The 14,350-nt window shown below is 40.8% G+C and overlaps 1 protein-coding gene across 1 annotated transcript in view; it reads right to left on the minus strand.

Moving 5' to 3' along the window:
• The window catches only part of ELOVL6 (ELOVL fatty acid elongase 6), a 149,735-nt gene that overhangs the window by 6,633 nt on the left and 128,752 nt on the right, over positions 1-14,350 (minus strand). Inside the window, exon 4 of the mRNA XM_010389086.2 lies at positions 3,796-3,947. Within this exon, the coding sequence (XP_010387388.1) occupies positions 3,796-3,947 (152 nt within the window). The remainder of the gene's footprint in view (positions 1-3,795; positions 3,948-14,350) is intronic.

The following is a 14,350-nucleotide window of genomic DNA, read 5'->3' on the forward strand; positions in this document are numbered from 1 at the left end:
GCTATTTATTAAGAGTTTAGTGAAGGGAGAGTTAGTGTGGAATGAGAAGCATTTCAGTTGGGGAAGATGCAAAAGTTCTGGAAGTTGATGGAGTGATGGTTGCTCAACAATCTGAACAGTATGTATATTTTACTGCAATTTAAAACAAGAGTTTGAGTTTGTGGGAGCTGGGGGGATACAGTTTCAGTATTGTACATGGAAGAACTGTTTTTTTCCTCACAAGATCTTTTCCTTTTGGTGCTCATAAGAGAGTCCAGAGTCTTAGAATATTGAAAGGTAAAATTTGGGACCTAAAAATAAGAAAAGTTCTAAATAATCCAAATGGGTAAATCTCTCAATAGTGGAGACAATAATAGTGGAGGCAAGATTTCCCAACTACACAAACTGCAAAGAAATTTAACCTCCAAAATACATGGGAAAAAAAAGTCATCCAGGCAAACATGTTGACTACGTAAAGACCTAGGTCTGCTTCTCTTGGAGACACTTGCACTGATTTTGGACCTGTTTTGAGTCAGCAGTTAACCTCTGAATGGCCATTGTCAGAGGAGCTCCAAAGTATTTGAAGAACAATATCCCATATTTTAAAATGTAAAAAAAAAAAAAAAAAGTATTCAGGGCATGAAAATTATCTCTAAAAAGGGTTTGAAACTGTATGAAGAATTTGTGTTACTAATTAACCTCATTAAAGAACTACGTCAAGATTAAAATATTATTTTTCCCAACACTTCAATCTCGTATTTTAACTACAGAGGGATCAATTATTGGATAATCCACGAAGGACTACTTCAAGTTATTGTGATGAATGAGTCCTTTCCAGGGAAAGGGATTATCATGCTGGCAGCACACCACTCCTGTTGACTGCAAATAGGAGACTGGACTATGGCTCCTTTGGGGCTCAAGAGGGAAAACTGTGTTTAATTACAGTGTCTGCCATGAGGCTGAGGGGAGTGGACATTTGGGCCTGGATTAAATTAAGACAGGTGATATTAAGATCATCAGCATCAATACAAAAAACTAGCCGGGCGAGGTGGCGGGCGCCTGCAGTCCCAGCTACTCGGGAGGCTGAGGCAGGAGAATGGCGGGAACCCGGGAGGCGGAGCTTGCAGTGAGCTGAGATCCGGCCACTGCACTCCAGCCTGGGCGACAGAGCGAGACTCCGTCTCAAAAAAAAAAAAAAAAAAAGATCATCAGCATCAACACAACCAAGATAGAGAATGAAAACATGAATACCTCTGGTTGCTACACTAATAGGTCTTCTCTAGGTATCCTAAAAGTCAGGAGGACAGAGAGCATAGGTCTGATTATGTCTTTAAAGGAAATTCATCACTGTAGATAGCTTGAGGTGGCATTTCAATAAATTATTCCTCCAAAAGGTAGAAAGGACTACGTTTGTTCTCAAGCACCTCAAATACAGCTGTATATAACTCAGAACACAACACAGACGAGTATTCCTTGCAGGGAAAAGGCATTTCTAGAAGAAAACACTGAGGCTGCTTCTTTGCGATCTGAGGCTTAAAGGTCAGACATATCATACCATTTCTTATTAAAAGAAAAAATTTGGGGGGAGGTAGTAAAAGGTAGAAATTGTTGAAGTGTTCAGGGGAAATCACATGTTTCATGCATTTACTACATTTCTGTAGCTGTAGTCAGGCCTTTGTCAAAAAAGATAGGGGATTAATAAGGTTACTAAATAGCATAAAAGTCAGAGGGATATATTTCTCAACTAAAATAATTCAAACTTTAATAATGTGTAAATTTATTTTAAAGAAAAAAAGCCACAGCCGGGCACAGTAGCTCATGCCTGTAATCCCAGGACTTTAGAGGCTAAGGAGGGCTGATTACCTGAGGTCAGGAGTTCGAATCCAGACTGGCCAACATGGTGAAAACCCTGTCTCTACTAAAAATACAAAAATTAGCCAGGTGCTGTGGCACACACCTATAATCTCAGCTACTCGGGAGGCTGAGGCAGGAGAATCGTTTGAACCCGGGACGCGAAGGTTGCAGTGAGCTGAGATAGCACCACTGCACTCCAGCCCAGGCAACAGAGTGACACTCTGTCTCAGGGGGGAGAAAAAGAGTCACAAAACCCTAAGAGTAAAGAATACATGCTCACATTCTCAGATCAACCCCAGTTTGAGAACAAGTGCTCTGATTCAGAAACTCTATGAATCAAAGCAAATTAAAATATTCTCATATAATTTTAAAATTCCCCGAAATACCTCTTCAGATTTTTCAGGCATTGTCTGTAAATCCAGGGTGAAAACCACTTCTTTAGCCTATGACTTCATACCTAGTGGTACCAATACCTCCTGGGGCCTGGTTCATAAAATCTGTATTGTAAAATTCCTTTTAGATAAAGTTGCCATTCTATTTCAGCCGGTACTTAACATAAATGCATTGAATGAATGACTAAATGAATCCACACTAATGCATTTTAGCCTGAGACCATTTTCATAGGCTCCGTGTGTACAGGCGTATGTGTGTCGGGGAGGCGTGCAGGCGCGCACATGCATGCGGTAGTTATCTAGTTATTTTGGACTATTTTTGTACCTCTGCCCCTCTTAGAAAAGGTTTTCAGGAAAAATTTTCTTCTGTTGTTCTTCCCTTGTTTTTGACCTGGGATGACAGTAGCTCAAACCAACTGTCATCTACTTGTAAACAGCAGGTTTCTGGCTTCCAGTGGAAGGCGGCTGGGTTGCTGGCTTGCACACATAAGACTCTTCCCATTCTATCTGAATAGACATGGGACATGAACAAGGAGCACCTTACAGAGACTGCTCATAGCTTATATTGCAGGTGGTTTGTAAGGAAAGTATAACCTCGATCTCCCTCTTTAGGAGAAACAGGTGAGGGGACAAGACATATTAGGTTGGTGCAAAAGTAATTGCGGTTTTGCCATTGAAAACCATGGCAAAAATCGCAATTGGTATCTTTTGAACTAAATATGTATAATTCTTAATTGCAGGTAAAAAAAACCCCAGAACCCCAGAGGGTGACCAGGTTTGCCTTACCAGTTTGTACCTGTACAATCTGTACCAGTTTGCTAGTATTACTCATGGATGTACTCAGAGCTTATTGTCACCACTAGATCTCTTTCTGTGTAAGTAAAGACATTTTCCTGGAAAACTGTGCCCACATCAGCTTCTTGACTTTACTATTTCTGCTAACCTGTGCCACACTTACATTCAAGACCATTAAAGAGTTGAGGGAAAAAAAATATAGAAATCTACAAATACAGCCTGTATTTTCTATTAATTTCTAGAAGGTAAATTACATTCCCCTTCCCTAAGGCCAGTCTTGATGATTAAAATCAAACACCACCAGAGCCCAACCCTTAGCATTTGTTAATGAGAACATGAGGGTCCCCAAATGAAAAGCTTAATTCCTAATCTGAATCCTAACTCTACAGATGAAAGTACGCTCAGATACGGGACTTGGAAATAGCTGTGTTGCTCTTTTTTCCCCCATATTTTAATATTAGCTCAGCTCAGTGGGCCTTTTAAAGGGGGCTGTGTACATTTTATAAGTCCCTGGAGGTATATTTTTAGTAGAGCTCAAAAATCAGCATGTTTGGTATAAACTATCTGCTGTTAATATGCACAATGTAAAATTATTTAAAAGGAAAGAGGGAGTGAACAATAGAAAGCAGAAGTCAGTCAAGAACTCAAATTCATTCACTGTAACTTTCCTGAAACCAACAAAATAGGACCTTCAAATTGTTCCTTTGCTCACTAAATAAATATTGTGGATATGTTGCTACAAAGAGAGGGAGAGGAAATGGAAGAAGATACTCACCTAGTTCGGGTGCTTTGCTTAGCACAAATGCATAAGCCCAGAATTTGCTGACAGGTCCAATGTAAAAACTCTGGTCACAAACTGAGTGCTTCAGGCCTTTGGTCATCAAAATGTACACCATACAAGCACCAGTTCGAAGAGCACCGAATATACTTCATAATGAAAAGAGAAAAGAAACAGCATTTAGGAAAATAGTTTCACTTCTCACATTAACCATATTTAGAAGACTGGTTTGCCACTGGCAGGAAATAGGCATAAGAATCATAATATTTGTATTTCCTTGAAAGCATCTAAAAATGAGCAAATACAATGACTCAAGCACTTTATTCTGAAACCATACATGATACCACTTCCTCTTCATCAATGTTCCAAAAAGAGGTCATGAGAAAGGATAATAGATTCAGGGCAGGATCTCATGAAGAACTCTGGTGACCTTTGAGTTTCAGCTTGGAAACTATTCCTCGGAGAGCAGATGGGTGTGGCTGCAAACTCTTGGAATTACCTCACTTTTGCCCTGTGCCAGGTCATTCTCCAAGTTCCACTGGCTCTACTTCCTGAAAACCTGTTTCTCTTTAAGCAAACTTTTCCTCTACTTCTGGACTTGCCTTACCAGCCCAGGCTTTTTGGACTCTCCTTGGATTTCTCCAGCAGTCTCCAAATTGCTTTCTACTCTCTGATCCATCTTTCTCAGAGAGTCAGAATGAGACTCCTTCAAAGCTTAGCTCTGTCACCTCCTCCAGGAAGCCCATTCAGGCAGAGACAAGTGCTCACCCCCTGAGCTCCCTAGCACCATGTGCTAATACCGCCCCAACACTGCTCTTCAGTGCTCTGTGATGTGTTTATCTCCACATAGGCACAGGTGCTCAATACAGATCGTTGAAAAAGTGAAGAAAAAATAAATTTTTTAAATCAAGGAACTGGTAAGGAAACAGGAAGTTCTGGAACACATTAGGCTCAAGAAACACAACCTGCTGTGGGAAAGCACTCGGCAATGGGGACAAGCAGCGCTGTTACGAAGTGAGCCCCGTAAGTGTACATCCCAGAGTGTGTGAACCACGCCCGGGCTGAAAGGAGAGCTGGAGGACCATGTGGGGAAGATGGACCTGCTTAGCCTTTTCTGCCGCAAAGGGCAGCGTCTTACTCCAGAAGTCCGTTGAGAGATCAATGAATGAACGAACAACTGTTGAATTGGGAAATGGAGACTTCTTTTCTCCTCAGAGGCACTGTTTTTTATTTAAAATATCTTATTTAGAGTTGCTTTAGAATAAATCATTCCACTAGGCTAACCTGTCCAGAAAGCATGCATCTGCCAACTAGAACTAAAGGTCAACTTTGTACAGAATCAAAATAATGAAGTTTAATTCCTGGCAATTGCCTATTAAGTTGAGTCTTTGTAAGTAGCTTCTCCAAAGGTATGAAGACTCCATCAAACGGTGTTACTCTTTCCAGTGTATGAAATTGTCCTGCAGAGGATTACTGTCATTTTACAGATATAGATCTTGTTTAATCCTTTAGTGGTTTTTCTCTGCACTTAGAATAAAAACCTCAACTCCTTTATGAGAACCGACAAGGCCTCTCTGCACTGCCTCTCTCTCCCCATTCTCCACTCACACCTCCTGCCATTCTCTTCTTGCTTGCTGTGAGCCAATCACTCCAGCACTTTCAGACACTTTCCGTTTTCTGCCTCAGGACCTTTGCATTTCTCCCCTGTTCATAACAAAACTGGCTTCATTTTGCTTTCTTATCTCAAGGAAATATCTCCTCCCAGTGGAATGACCTAAGTCTTTACAGTTCATTATCTGTCCTAATTTGGGGATGAAGGGTTGATTTCATTAGTAGCATCAAGTAATGGATATTTTTCTGCCTTATCTGAATTTTTTTTCTGTACTGTCTTTCCCTCACCAGATGATGGCTACTTTTTTTTTTTTTTTGACAGAATCTTGCTCTGTTGCCCAGGCTGGAGGGCACTGGCATGATCTCGGCTCACTGCAACCTCCGCCTCCCGGGTTCAAGTGACTCTCCTGCCTCAGCCTCCCAAGTAGCTGGGACTACAGGTGTGCACCACCATGCCCAGCTAATTTTTTGTGTTTTTAGTAGAGATGGGGTTTCACTATGTTGGCCAGGCTGGTCTCAAACTTCTAACCTCGTGATCCACCCACCTCAGCCTCCCATAGTGCTGGGATATAGCCCAAAACCCTTCCTGTTACTCTATTTGCTGTTAGACTATGTGATGCACACATGATCAGAGTAGATCCAAAGAATGTATCTTTGAAATAGTTACTATCCTTTCATCCTTTTGGGTCTCAAAAAATCATTGTAATTTATTCTCCATTTCTAAGGTATTCACACAAGTTCATTTATTCTTTCAATGGTCAAATATTTATTGGCATGATTTTAGATGATGGAGTGAAAAAAAAATCATTAAGCTAACTCTGGCTAGTGGGTGGAAGACTTCAGAGGAAGTGGTATTTGAATTAAGGGCAAATCGGTATTCACAAGTTTGAGGGCTAGGGTATGGGGAGGTCACTTCAGAGCACTGTAGAACTGAAGGTTTTGATATCATGGTGACCTACAATATTGCTGACAGCAAGTGTATAGCACATATTATTGTCCCATATCTGGACATGTGCCTCATTCCCTAAGCTCTGAACAATAAGGCTGACTCAGAACAGAGGACAGTAGCACTTTTCAGGGAAACCGTCAGTGCCAGCCATTGGGCCCATGTGTCTGTGGGCAAAGGCGCATTGTTGAGATGTGACAGTGCTACTGCTGGGGAGTGCTGTGGGGGCGGCCTGGCCAATGGGATAATTGTTATTTGTGGGGAGCCACTAGCTCCGCCCCTGGCACATTTCAGCCTCTGCACACTTTGGAACCAGGTGGTTTTTATCACAACAGTGTCACACTGTAACGCTTTATCAAAATTCACTTTAGGGTGAAGAGACTTTCCTTCCTCCCTAAGTTACATTAGCTTGAGAGGCAGTGTGATGCAGTAGGCAAATATGCTGCTCTGTTCTGCTACCCCGAGTCCTCACTTAGGCTCACAGCAGACGTTGCTAATCAATCTCAGCACTCTTTCTGGCCATCCCTGAACAACACATTGAAGTTCTCAGTGACTCTATGCCACTGTCAATAGATCAGAGTTACAAATTGAACCCTTTGTACAATAGGCTCCAATCACAGCCCAAACCCTTACTACTAACAGTTTTATAATTAGCCAAGTTACTGAAGAATCTTTTCCTCTGAAATGAGAGTAATATCTAACATGCAAATTCATCTTATGAATTTTGTAAAGCAATATAAGTAAGGTATTTAGTTAGCATCAAGCCTCTGATGTATAGGTGCTCAACGAAACAGTTTTCATTGTATTACTCTTCTTACTCTATTACTACTTGTATTATTATTATTGCTGATTTACTTTGGCTAACCCTCAATGTTGAAAATCACCTTCCTCTCTGATCTTATTTTGTCAGGTAAGAGAGATTAAGGTTAATTAACCCTAATTCAAAGTTAAGGAAACTGATTTACAGCTAATTCAATTTGCCACATTGATTGTTCATATTATTCCTATTGCTATGAGAATTTTTATTTATATACATTTTTTTCTTGGACAAGTGAGTCTCTAGGAGCCAAGGATGGCTATCATTCTCAAAGCACTTCTCAGGTTTCCGGAGGCCTGCTCCTGGTGTGGCGACCCCAAGGAGGGACATCTCCTGCAGTGGGGTTGCTCTTTTGGAGCAGTAGAAGCTGGCCAGAATGCGGGGTCAAGGAGGGACAGCCTGGGCAGTCCACATCTGGTGGGCTCAGTCTCCCATTTCCTGATCCTGACTCTCATATCCACAAAAGGTAATCATGCACCAACTTTCCACAAGTGACAACTAGCAAGTTTACAACAGGATGTGAAATGAGCACTTTCCATAGGAAGGCTTGAAGGAGAAGCTGTTGGTATAGAAAAGCTTCTGTTTCAAGTGAAATGTATCTTTCCTTCACATGATAAAGATTATTCTAAATCTAGAGCCTCAAACAGGCTGAGGGTCTGGACCACTGTGTTGAATGAAGGCAGATGATTACTACGTCACATGCTTTTTCCCAGCTCTATGGTCATACTTTAAAAAAAAAAGAAAAAGAAGAAAAAAAAATATACCATACAGGCTGGGAGCGGTGGCTCATGCCTGTAATCCCAGAAATTTGGGAGGCTGAGGCGGGTGGAACACCTGAGGTCAGGAGTTCGAGACCAGCCTGGCCAACATGGTGAAACCCCATCTCTACTAAAAATACAAAAATTAGCCAGGCACGGTGGCACACGCCTGTAATTCCAGCTACTCGGGAGGCTGAGGCAGGAGAATTGCTTGAACCTGGGAAATGGAGGTTGCAGTGAGCTGAAATTGTGCCATTGCACTCCATCCTGGGCAACAAGAGTGAAACTCTGTCTCAAAAAAAGAAAAGAAAAGAAATAAAAAGAAATATACCATACATATCATTTTTGTCAAAGCCAAATGAATCAATGGAATAGCAGAGAGCTCTGTGGAGGGAGCAATATATATTTCTGCTCCCTTTGCAACATCAGACACAATGTAGCAAGGAGATGAGGAGGTGGGGATCACCGTCCTGATTAGCTAAGGTGCTTTCTTCTCAAACTCCTGCACTGGGTTCCTAATCCACAAGGAGCCTGTTTCCTGATCTCTAGCTATTTGCCATGGGATGTCAGGAAGGGCCAAAAATATCCATTATACAATTAACTGTAATACTTTGTGGGTGGGGGAGGGTACCTTCTATTTTGTACTGTGTACATTTCTGCACTATTTATTTTTAATTTTTTTTTAAGCAATAAGATCTTGTTCTATTGCACAGGTTGGCGTGAAGTGGCTCAATCACAGCTCACTACAGCCTTGAACTCCTGACCTCAAGTGATCCTCCTGCCTCAGCTTCCTAAGTAGCTAGTATTATAGGCATGAGCCACTGTCCCTGTCTATTTAACTATTTTAAAATAAGCACATATTAGATTTCTTTTTAAATGAAAATGGGGGGGGGGGTCTCATCATCTTGCCCAGGCTGGTCTTGAACTCCTGGACTCAAGCAACTCTCCTGCCACAGCCTCCCAAAGTGCTGGGATTATAGACGTGAGCTACTGCACCTGGCCCAGATTGATAATGTTTAAAAATCTACTTTAAATAGATGCCTGGCCACAATCGATGCAATCACAATGCTACCAGCTTGTGAGGCTTTCCTAGTGAATTTCTAGTGTGATGTTGACATATAACACTAATCTCTAATCAGCCCTTGGATGACAAACTGGCATTAGGACTGGTGGAGGAAAGACTGTTTCATGTATTAAATCAACACATATTTAGCACCCACCAAGTGTCAGATATTACAGTACTTATGAGGGAGGTTGGGGAGGGGGAGTTTCTACAGCCTATTGCAGGAGACAACAAACACGAAAATAAACATATATGTATAACAAAAACAACAGAAACAATTAGTGGCACTGAAGAGTATGTATGTGTATAAGGTTGGGCGTTTCCTTTGGATATTTACATAAACAGATGTTGGAATTTTTAGAATAAAAGTTTAGAAAGCAAGTTCTTGTTTTCAGGTTTTTTTTTTTTTTTTTTTTTTTTGTCTTTTATAGGTGTATGTATTGGGGTCCTTTTTAAAGATGTGTAAGATATGGCCAATCTTCTTTAAAACCAGGCTTTGGGCTGGGCTGGGCACAATGGCTCACAGCTGTAATCCTAGCACTTTGGAAGGCTGAGGTGCTTCGTCAGCCTGACAAAATAAGATACAGGCTCGCTTGAGCCCAAGAGTTCGAAGCCAGCCTGGGCAATATGGTAGAACCTCATTTCTATGAATGCAAAAATTAGCTGGGCAAAGTGGTGCACACCTGTAGTCCCAGCTATTCGGGAGGCTGAGGTGAAAGGATCGCTTGAGTCCAGAATGTCGAGCCTGCAATAAGCCATAATTGTGCCACTGCACTCCAGCCTGGGTGACAGACTGAGACCCTTTCTCAAAACAACAACAACAGCAACAACAACAAAACTTCCTAAGGCTTTGACCATGACGTCTGACCATTTACCTACTTGCAAAAAGACTGAATAACTCCATATTTTAACCTTCCACTTTTATTTCCATCTGGAAGTCAAAATGGAATAGCTCAGTAATGTTAAGAATTCCAGAATTCTGCCCTGGGGGAAAAAAAGAGCCTTGGGTATAAATCATCAATACTTTATTTTCACATGAACAATAGTTGATTTAAAAAAAAAAAAACAATTTTACATTGTTCCCTTATTGATCTTCATCTTACATTAAGATTTTTTTTGGAATCAAACCATAGTTTCTCAAGGATCTTTTATTCTGAAATGCCAGCCACCAACCAATCTCCACCCTACTAACTCAATAACCAAAGGTACAATTACTTTCCAGTATTAAGCAATGAAAATGTTTTATCATATTCTATCCTACAATCAAAGGGGGGTGGGAGCGGGAAACGAGTTGTCAAAACACAGCAACAGGTGATCCAACAGTAGCAACTCTTTATTAACATAGGAGAGGTCACTGATTTTCTTGATAACAAAATCTGAACTGCTGTTGGTCTTAGACTCTGACAGTTTCCAGAGTAGGAAGAATATCCAGTGATGCCAGAACAGGTTAAAACAAATTAATCTCAAATCTACTGTAATGCTTCTAGATTTGGGGGATGACATAGGATTACAGTGCCTGTGATACAGAATTTTGGCATCTGCATGTCATTATCATGTCTCTACAAACAACATGCATTCAAAGTCTAAACCCTTTCTACACTTGAGAACAGGCATCTTTATTTTATTTTACTTTAAGTTCTGTGATACATGTGCAGAACGTGCAGGTTTGTTACATAGGTATACACATGCCATGGTGGTTTGCTGCACCTATCAACCCATCATCTAGGTTTTAAGCCCTGTATGCATTAGGTATTTGTCCTAATGCTCTCCCTCCCCTTACCCCCCTCCCCCTGACAGGCCCCGGTGTGTGATGTTCCCCTCCCTGTGTCCATGTGTTCTCACTGAGAAGAGGCATCTTTAATTGACAACGTCTACTTTAATTTGGTCTAGTGGTTAGCCTTAGCTAAAAATGTATTTTTCAGTAATATAAAAAGCCAAAGTGTAGATTTTATTTTTTTGTCTTATAAATGTGTAAGCAGTTAAATGGGGGGATAGGTTGTAATATTCTGATAATTTTCTTCCTCTGCTACTTAACAATTCAGTGTATAGCTTCACTTTACCCTTGATTACTCTGTGATCATTTCTAGGTTTGAGTCACTTATCTTGCTTGAAATCTTAAATCAGATACCTCCATTAGAAAATTTGAAAATCTCCCCAACACCTTGTGGATCAAGAAACATGAGGCAAAAATTACACATCACATTATCATAATAAAAAATACACATATTTTGACCTAGCAATTCCACTCTTGGAACATGCATTAGTCTGTTCTCACACTGCTATAAAAAACTGCCTGAGACTGGGTAATTTATAAAGGAAAGAGTTTTAATTGACTCACAGTTCCACAGGGCTGGGGAGGCCTCAGGAATCTTACAATCATGGTGGGAGAAGAAGCAAACATGTCCTTCTTCACATGGTAACAGAAAGGAGAAGTGCCGAGAAATGTCCTCTGACATGAAAATCGGTAAATAAATTACAATGAACACAACACAGCCATGAAATGTACCAGCAATCTTTGCATCAGGTGCTGACATGAAAGAACACCAAGATGCTCGATTAAATGAAAAACATAAGGAGCAGGAGAGTACCTATGGTATGATCCAATTTGTGTACATTTTTTTAAAGGTTATGCATCTATATGATTATTACTGTTAGAATTTCATTTTATTAATCAACATATCACTTTCTTTCAGAAGCTATTAGAAAACTAACTTTAAATCTTTATTTCTAATATTTATGTCTTTCACATATTTTAAGTTGATATCTGGAGTAAAATAATCCTTGGGTTTTTTTAATTTAAAAAAATGATACCTTAAAAGTCTGAATGTTGCTTAGACATAAATGCCTTTCACAGAGATCTCCTCTGAGATCTGACATGCTAGCTGGAGCTTTTAATCTAGTGGGGAAGCAGACAGTCAACAATACGAAAAAAAGGACAATAAATAAATTAAAACTAAAATACATGATAAGAAAGAAAAGTACTAGATATAAAAGCTGAACTTAATTTAGAGTAGGATAAGGAAGACAGAGGACAGAGATAAGGCCTTTTGGGAGAAATAACATTTAGGCCTTGAGGCACGAAGTAACTTCCACAGCTTTCTATATCTAAAATGGTATCTAAAAATGACTGATAAATCGTATCATATGATGATAATCTTGAACTCCTAGACTGAGAAAATGCTACATGTTGCAGTGCAAAGCCTGTCTGTGCTGAAGACTTCATGGAAGAAGCAGTAAGTGAGGAAAGTCTTGGAGCACAGAGAAGCTACCTTCATGGATAATATGATCCCCTGATAAACATAAGATCAGAGTGCACTCTATGGCTGCTGTCTCCACTCACCACCAATCCCCTGGTGGTCAGAAAACTTCAATCGCAAACAGATGTTCTGATTAAATGTTTGATAGGATCAGCTGGCTTCGATTCACTTTCAAAGTACCCGTTTATTCCCTGAACTTGTAAACCTAAGCTTTTTAAACATAAAAAAGAAAGCTTTAAGGGTCTGAACTTTTCTTAGATAATAACTCCCTTGCTTTTCAGAGGTCTGACATGTTGCTCAGCACTGCCCTTGCATCTGGAGTGTGCAACTGGAAAAGAGCACACTTGCTCCAGTTACCTGGCACAGCAGAGAAACGTGGGGGCCAAGTTTTAGAAACTAATCTGATATACCGCCTGGCAGAGTGAGGAATGAGGAGGGGTGGAGAGATTATAAATAATAGGCTGGGCTCCGTGGCTCACGCCTGTAATCCCAACACTTTGGAAGGCCCAGGCACCCTGAGCTCAGGCGTTTGAGACCAGCTTGGCTAATATGGCGAAACCTGTCTCTACTAAAAACACAAAAATTAGCTGGGCGTGGTGGCAGTGCCTGTAGTCCCAGCTACTCAGGAGGATAAAGCTGGAACCGGGGAGGCAGAGGTTGCAGAGAGCCAAGATTGTGCCGCTGCACTACAGCCTGGGCGACAGAGCAAGACTCTGTCTCCAAATAATAATAATAATAATAATAATAATAATGGGGGCAATTGGTACCATAATGGATGTCAATTAGCATTTCCCAAAAGAAAGAGAACACCTGGCTATAGAATTTATAACATTTTGAGATTCTGATGAAGATACCACACTATTTTGTAAAACGAGCAGGATTTTATGTTACTTGAGCTACTATTTTTTTTGTTTTTTTGGCGGGGGGATACAAAGACTTCATCTCCTTGGCACTACTAATAGCCTTGGCCCTATCAAGGCCAGAGAGAAAAGCAGTCACTGCTTGCTCCAGCCCAACTCCCAGACTAAACAATGCAAGTTTCAGTGCTGGCTGACAAGTACTTGGCTCTGTGCAAGCATTGCGCTGGATGCTGCCATGGCATCTCACATTTACAGAACTTGATTGAGCCCCTAGATTATGGAATTTGATTCTCAGTACACCTCATGGAGCACCATTATCCCTGTTTTATAGACAAAGAAACAGGCACAGAGAGGGCAGAGGACTGGCCCAAGGTCTCACAGTTACTAAGTAGCAGAATCTTCTGTCTACAGCTCAGTGCTTGCCTTTTACCTTATAGCTGATCCTGAAAACTCACCAGGCTTTTATTTAGGATAGTGGTTCTCTGCCTGGCTGGAAATGACAATCACCTGGAAGCACTAAGGCAATTCCAACACCTAGAAGTCATCTCAAAACAACTGGCTCAGAATCTTGGACTTGGCATCCCCTGTGGGTCCTAGCTTGCCGGCTCTGGATTAGGGACACCTTGGAGACCCCACCCTGTAAGATGCCTTCTGGCCCGTCCTCCCTCTACAACCCCACTCCATGAGCCTGGGGATGATGCTGCTCAGGCAGCTGATAAAGAATGGTGCCTATCTGTGCATCCCTGGTGTCCTAGATGAGAACCTTTCTCCTGGAATTTTAAACCTGAAGAGGTGTACTAAATTCTACAAAATTAATTACTGGTGTGCTTTCTTCCCTTGCCTTTTCTTCTTCACTCAACTGTGGAAGAGATGCCACAATGCATTCCTGTGGAGGCTTGGGCATGCTAAATGAATACTGACTTCAACTACAAAAGAAAAAAAAAAAACAGTGTGCTGGTTTCTGGACTTTTCTAATAGAAACAAAGAACAAAGTTCTACCAATAGTGACCTCAATTAAGCAGAGCAGAAAATTAAAATGATGCTTATATGAACCAAAAAAACCTAGAATAAATGTATTCACAGTAAAGATTAATGTTGAAGCCAAAAACTCACCAGGATCACAAAAGTGGTTAGTCATCTTGTTTCTACAGAAAACTTTGTTCCTTTGAGAAAACTATTAATTTCTTTCAGGGTATTATCAAATTATTAGCATAGTGACAGTTCCAGTGCCATGATAATA

Source organism: Rhinopithecus roxellana, chromosome 2, assembly GCF_007565055.1.
Source record: "Rhinopithecus roxellana isolate Shanxi Qingling chromosome 2, ASM756505v1, whole genome shotgun sequence".
In the NCBI taxonomy this organism is placed as follows: domain Eukaryota; kingdom Metazoa; phylum Chordata; class Mammalia; order Primates; family Cercopithecidae; genus Rhinopithecus; species Rhinopithecus roxellana.